Source organism: Leptonychotes weddellii, unplaced genomic scaffold (genome assembly GCF_054177405.1).
Source record: "Leptonychotes weddellii isolate Sample4059 unplaced genomic scaffold, ASM5417740v2 HiC_scaffold_7231, whole genome shotgun sequence".
In the NCBI taxonomy this organism is placed as follows: Eukaryota; Metazoa; Chordata; class Mammalia; order Carnivora; family Phocidae; genus Leptonychotes; species Leptonychotes weddellii.
Window position 1 is genome coordinate 3,019 of NW_028042034.1, and position 6,569 is coordinate 9,587.

General features: G+C 38.1%; 1 protein-coding gene across 1 annotated transcript; it reads right to left on the reverse strand.

The window, feature by feature from the left end:
* Positions 1-2,077: 2,077 nt before the first annotated feature.
* On the reverse strand, positions 2,078-3,600 carry LOC102733812 (olfactory receptor 11L1-like). Its single transcript, XM_006745873.2, has one exon. The coding sequence runs from the start codon at positions 3,240-3,242 to the stop codon at positions 2,289-2,291; it is 954 nt and encodes a 317-aa protein (XP_006745936.2). The 5' UTR covers positions 3,243-3,600; the 3' UTR covers positions 2,078-2,288.
* Positions 3,601-6,569: the final 2,969 nt, after the last annotated feature.

Here is a 6,569-nt window from a genome sequence, read left to right on the forward strand (position 1 = left end):
TCATGCTCTCTCTCTGTGTCTCATTCTCTCTCTCAAATAAATAAATAAAATCTTTAAAAAAAAAAAAGAAATGGAAGATTTAGATATAAATTCTGCCAAAAATTAGGTAAATATTACTATATTAACAGGATAAATAATTATCTGTTCAATTGTGGGTGATTAAGTACATGTCATACAAAATATACCACTTTGGTATATTGCCTATTTTGAGCTGAAGTCACTTGAGAGACAGAATATGCAGGAAGAGCTCTCTGACTTCCCTCTTTCTACCTCAGGAGGTCATAGCACTTCCTATGAAAGGTGCACACCTGGGCCCAGGCAGAGAACATTCTTATCACTGTAGATTGGGAGTTGAGGTTGAAATGCACCTGTAAAACAAACCTACCAAAACGACCCTTGTGTCATTTTCCCATAATTTACTGCTTAAGCCTATCTGTCTTGTCACATACCCACAATTGCTCCTTCTTTGTTTAAAAAGGTATATAAGCTTTTGGGCCAAAATGCTTCTTCAGGTTCATTTTCCTTTTGAAGACACCTATGTGCACATGGAAATTAAAATAAAATGTGTATGCTTTTCTTCTGATAATAGGTTTCATGTCAGTTTAATACTTAGTCTTAACCACAGAACCTAGGAAGGTAGAATGAATTCTTCCTCTCCTACAGTAGGATGGCATACAAAACAGCAGTGCATTGGTACGGAATGTTTCCCTGTTACTGTGAGAATTGTACGTAGCTTTTGATATTTCAGTGGGAAAGGAAGTGTTAAAAAAATGATGTATGGCACAAGTTTTTCACTTATATGTATAGGTAATTTATACAATATTTTCCATCAACGTGTTCTGTTTTAAAAATAAAAACTAATTAAGAATTCAAGAAAAATATACTTTTGATATATACTAGTGTAAGGAAAATTTTAAGCATTGGCATTTGTAAGAAACTCTTGATTTTGTTATATACTTTTGCCATTAAAATAAATTATTTAAAATCTTAGTTGCTTAAAATAATGCCTCTAATAATATAATCTACATATCAGTTAACCGGGGATCTTGTTGAGCTGCATACTTTCATTCAAGAGGTCTGTGCTTAGATAGGCCATTCTAACAAAGCTCCCAGATTATTCTGATGCTTCTAGTGCACTGATCACACTTTGAATGGAAAGACTTTAGGAGGTGATCAAGTGGAAAACACTTATGCTAAAAAATTTTGAAATATGTATTTCCTTTAGCTCTCTTGTCATCCCATTTCTTACTAATTTTAGTATTTGAAAAATGTAAAGCTTTTTCATTAACAAAAGAAGGTAAACAGTGAAAGAAAATCTGGTTTGGGTCTCTTTTTTCTATTTTTTTCTTCTCTCCTTCTGAATTAAATCAGTTTATCTAGCTTGAATATTTTATAAAAATCTAAGAGAGTTGATACTTGCTTTACCATGATAGATATCCCATTACTGTACTGCCCAGATCTAAGTTTTTCCTTTCTTTCTCCCTCTACATCTTTTTTTTTAAAGATTTTATTTATTTATTTGACAGAGAGAGACACAGAGAGAGAGGGAACACAAGCAGGGGGAGTGGGAGAGGGAGAAGCAGGCTTCCCATGGAGCAGGGAGCCCGATGTGGGGCTCGATCCCAGGTCCCTGGGATCATGACCTGAGCCGAAGGCAGATGCTTAACAGTCTGAGCCACCCAGGTGTCCCTCTCCCTCTACATCTTGATCTTCTTACCTCTGCTAATATTTTGAAATTGAATTATCAAGAAAAATCTGAATCATCCAGTATTTTCCTATTTTTCTAATGAAATTTTCCATTTATATTTATATGAATAATTTAAAAAAACTATTTTAAAAATAGTGCTAGCTTATCTATGTGTTTAATACATGTTAATTTAGTAAATTATATTCAGGGTCAAAGTGATATGTTTATAATAGAACAACTACCAAATGGAGTAACACTGCTACATTCAACAGAAATAATCTTTGGTTTATGATTATTGATGAGGTGTAATTATGAAAATAGTCAACTGAGCTATGGGACTAAACCAGCCCATTTTCCTATTGTGAATGACTTGTGGGCAGGGAGCTTGTGTGCTTTATCTCTTTATTATTATGACATTGTACTGACATTTTTAAACATAGCAATTCTAGAATATCTATTGTAGTAGAATTCAAACCAAAATGTAAAGTACAGAGAGATGTCCATATTAGGTGGTATCAATTTTATAATACAATTTTCAATATTTACCATTTGCAAATGTGTTTTAGGAATCCACTCTAAATTGATCATTTTAGAGTATCTCTCAAATCCTTTGCAGGTTCAAAAGCATTCTTTTTCTTGCTAGAACTTTTCTGAAAGCTTTCTTCACATCTTTGTTTCGCAGTGTGTATATGAGAAGGTTTACCAAAGGGGTAACCACACAGTAGAACACTGAGATCACTTTACCAATAGTGAAGTTGTACTTGGCTGGAGGGCGAACATAAGCAAAGATAATGGTGCCATAATAGATTGAGACCACAGTGAGGTGGGAGGCACAGGTGGAGAAAGTTTTCTTCCGAGCCTCCCGGGAAGACAGCCTGATTATTGTGACCACAATGTGTCCATACGAAGACATAGTGAGAAGGAAAGAACTTAGAATCACGACAGAGCTACATGTATAGCCCAAAGCCTCCACCAAAAATGTATCTGAGCAGGAGAGTTTAAAAATGGGGTCTGAGTCACAAAAGAAATGGTTGATCTTCTGGGGACCACAAAAGTTTAGATGGGAGATGAGTATGGTTGGTAGGAGAGGAGCAATGAAGCCCCCAATCCAAGATCCAGCTGAAAACCGCAGGCACAGCTGAAGACTCATGAGAAGTGAATACCTTAAAGGGCTACAGATGGCAAGGTACCGGTCATAGGCCATCACTGCCAGCAGGATGCACTCTGTAGCTCCCATGGAGAAAAAGAAGTAGTACTGGGTTATACAGCCAGAAATAGAGATGGTAACAACCTGTGAGAGGCAGGTGGCCTGCAATTTAGGCACTGTGGCTGTGGTGTACCAGATCTCCAGGAGCGACAAATTTCCTAAGAAAATGTACATGGGTGTTTGGAGTGTGATATCCATGAGAACAATGAAGATGATGAGGGTATTTCCCATGAGGGAGAGCAGATACACAGTGAGAAATATCACAAACAAGGTGAGCCGCAGATAGAGAACACCAGAAAACCCAAGAAAAATGAACTCTGTCACTGTTGTTTGGTTTGTTACATCCATATCTCATCTTCTCTGGTCTGGAATAAACCAACAAAGCCCAGAAGATAATATATGAGCAAGAAGCAAAATTAGAACACTTTTGTAGTCATTTATTTTATGATGATAATTAACCATAGTAGCAATAAAAAATAATGGGTAAAGCATAGTTGGCATCTTTATAAAAAAAAATTTCCATGGGTTAATTCACTCTGCTAAGTCTCTGCAGTATTCTAATTTTTTTAAGCCTGAATGCAGGGCTCAAACTCAGGACCCTGAGATCAAGACCTGAGCTAAGACCAAGAGTCAGATGCTTAATAACAGAGCAACACGGGTACCCCTAAATATGCTATTAATTTACATTTTATAAATAAAGAAACTAAGGGGGCAAATAGTTTCCCCACAGTTACATCACTTTAACTGCTGGGGCAGGTTTTAAACTCAGGCATGTTGATTCAAAAGACAAAGTCCAAGTAATAGATAAAATGTGGTCATGTGATTGTTTTATCACTGACAAATTTACAAATAGACATTGGAAGATGGTGAAGAAATCTTAAGACATTACAGATCAGCTACCATTAGATCCTTGGGGAAGGTGGAATGTCTCTGAGAATGGGAAATCTAGGCCATAATTACTTGCCATATTAAGACAAATGTCGCCTATGATTATATCTTAAAAATTCCTGATTTATTCCATCACTCAGGGTTTGGTAGGAGATTGGTGTGTGAATAAACTTTATCTCCAGAATAAAAAACAAATTCAAAAGTTATAAAGAAGATATTTTGTTTATAAACATTTTAAACCTTCTTAATCTTTGGTTGTTTGTTTTTAGGATAGACATTTCCATATATTTTCCTACATTAGTTAGAAAAAATCAAACAAATACATTTTTAAATATCTATCCACCAATTGACAATGAGATTATTGAGGTATCTTGGTTACTGAGAGGAACACACATGAGATCTACTCACTTTCCAAATATTTAAGTGTGCAATAGAGTATTGATAACTATAGTTATGTTGTGTTCTTATGAAAAATAAAAGAGTCAGAAATTTTGTATTAAAAAAAGATTTCTAATGGATGTATTTATGTATACATCTGTTTTAGTGCCAAAATATCAAGATGATAAGTAAAATATAGTAGAAAAAAATAAAATCTTACTAACATAATGAAAACGTTCTTATAAATGTAAATTATATATATATATTTTTTTTTACTATTTAAAAAATTACCTGATATAAAGTTACAGACTTGGTATTCCCTACATAACAATGAAAGAAGTTGAATTCAACTGAAGGCAATTGTGTCTTGAGGGGGAAAAGATGGTAGAGGAGTAGGGGACCCTATTCAAACCAGTCTGTGGAATTGAGCTGGATATCTACCAGACCACTCTGAACACCCACAAAATCAGGCTGAGATGTAAGAAGATAGATCTGGATCTCTACAAACAGAATATCGTAGGCAGTTGGTTTTGAGGTACAAAGTGGGGAGCCATGATTCCATGGGCAGGTATCAGGATACTACACCCCTGGTGAGTGATAGCTTCCCATGCTGGGGACTGGGCACAGACTCGCAGACTGGTAGTGATGGGGAAAGGACTTTAGGGCAGCTCCCCGGACAGAAACCCAGAGCAGGGCTGCACGTGCAAACTGGGGGCAGCTGGTGGTTTAGAAGCACAAAGGGCAGAGATGTGCCCTGACATGGAGGAGAGAACTGGGAGCGCTGTTGAGGGGTGCACAACACAGGACTGCAGTTTATAGCAGCACAGACAGAAACAGAGATAGTGTGGCCTGGAGAGCTCACTGAAGAACAGACTGTGATCTCTCTGCTCTGAGGGAGAGGGTTGGAAATGGTCTCTTCTGCTCTGACTCTCTCAGAAAAGATGCGGAAAGCCACCAGGGAAAGCCGCCAGAGAACAAGGGCCCACCAAAACCGGTTTTCACTGAGGTCATCCCCCTCCACAAGGGGGCAGGGCAACTCTGCCCAAACAGGGTTGCCTGAGTAACAGCACGGCAGGCCCCTCCCCCAGAAGAAAGGCTGGGAGAACAAGAGGACAGCAACCCTAATGTCCCTAGAAAACAGGTGCATCTTGCTTAGGTTGTGGTCAGTAATTTGGACTCTGTACATTCCCTCAATCACCCCCAACAGAATGACTAGGAGGAGGAACCCCCAAAATAGGAAAGACTCGGAGACTATGATTTATGCCAAAGATTTACAAAAGGATGCAGATATAACCAAGATGTCAGAGATGGAATTCAGGCTAGCAATTGTGAAGACAATGGCTAGAATGGAGATATCAATTAATGGCAACAGAGAGTCTCTAAGGGCAGAAATGAAAGCTGAATTGGCAGAATTTAAAAATGCTATCAGTAAAATCCAATCTAATCTAGATAATCTAACAACTAGAGTAAGTGAGGCAGAAGAATGAATTCGTGACCTAGAAGACCAATTAATAGAAAAGAGGAGGCCAGGGAAAAACAACTCAGAATCCATGAAAATAGAATCAGAGAAATAAGATACACCATGAAACGTTCCAATGAATTATTGGAATCCCTGAGGGGGTGGAGAGAGAGAGAGGACTAGAAAATATATATGAGCAAATCGTAGCTGAGAACTTCCCTAATCTGGGGAATTAAACAAATATTCGTGTCCTAGAGGCAGAGAGGACCCCTCCCAAGATCAAGGAAAACAGGTCAACACCCCGGCATGTAATAGTAAAACTTGCAAATCTTAGAACCAAGGAAACGATCTTAAGGGCAGTTAGGGGGAAGAGATTCCTTACGTACAGAGGGAGGAACATCAGAATAATGTCAGACCTGTCCACAGAGACCTGGCAAGCCAGAAAGGCCTGGCAAGACATATACAGGGTACTAAACGAGAAGAATATACAGCCAAGAATACTTTAACTGGCAAGGCTTTCATTTAGAATGGATGGAGAGATGCAGAGCTCCCAAGACTGGTAGAAACTGAAAGAATATGTGACCACTAAGCCGGCCCTGCAAAAAATATTAAGGGGGGTTCTATAAAAGGAGAAAGACCCCAAGAGTCATATACAACAGAAATTACAGGGACAATCTATAAAAGCAACGTCTTCACAGGCAACATGATGACAATTAATTCATATCTTTCAATAATCACTCTCAACATGAATGGCCTAAATGCTCCCATAAAATGGCACAGGGTTGCAGATTGGATAAAAAGACAGGACCCATCCATATGCTGTCTACAAGAGACTCATTTTGAACCTAAAGACATCCAGACTGAAAGTGAAGGGATGGCGATCCATCTTCCATGCCAGCCGACCTCAAAAGAAAGCTGGGGTAGCAATTCTTATACCAGACAAATTAGAT

Excerpts from the sequence above, each read along its gene's own strand:
- LOC102733812 (XM_006745873.2), bottom strand. The coding sequence starts at position 3,242 with ATGGATGTAACAAACCAAACAACAGTGACAGAGTTCATTTTTCTTGGG.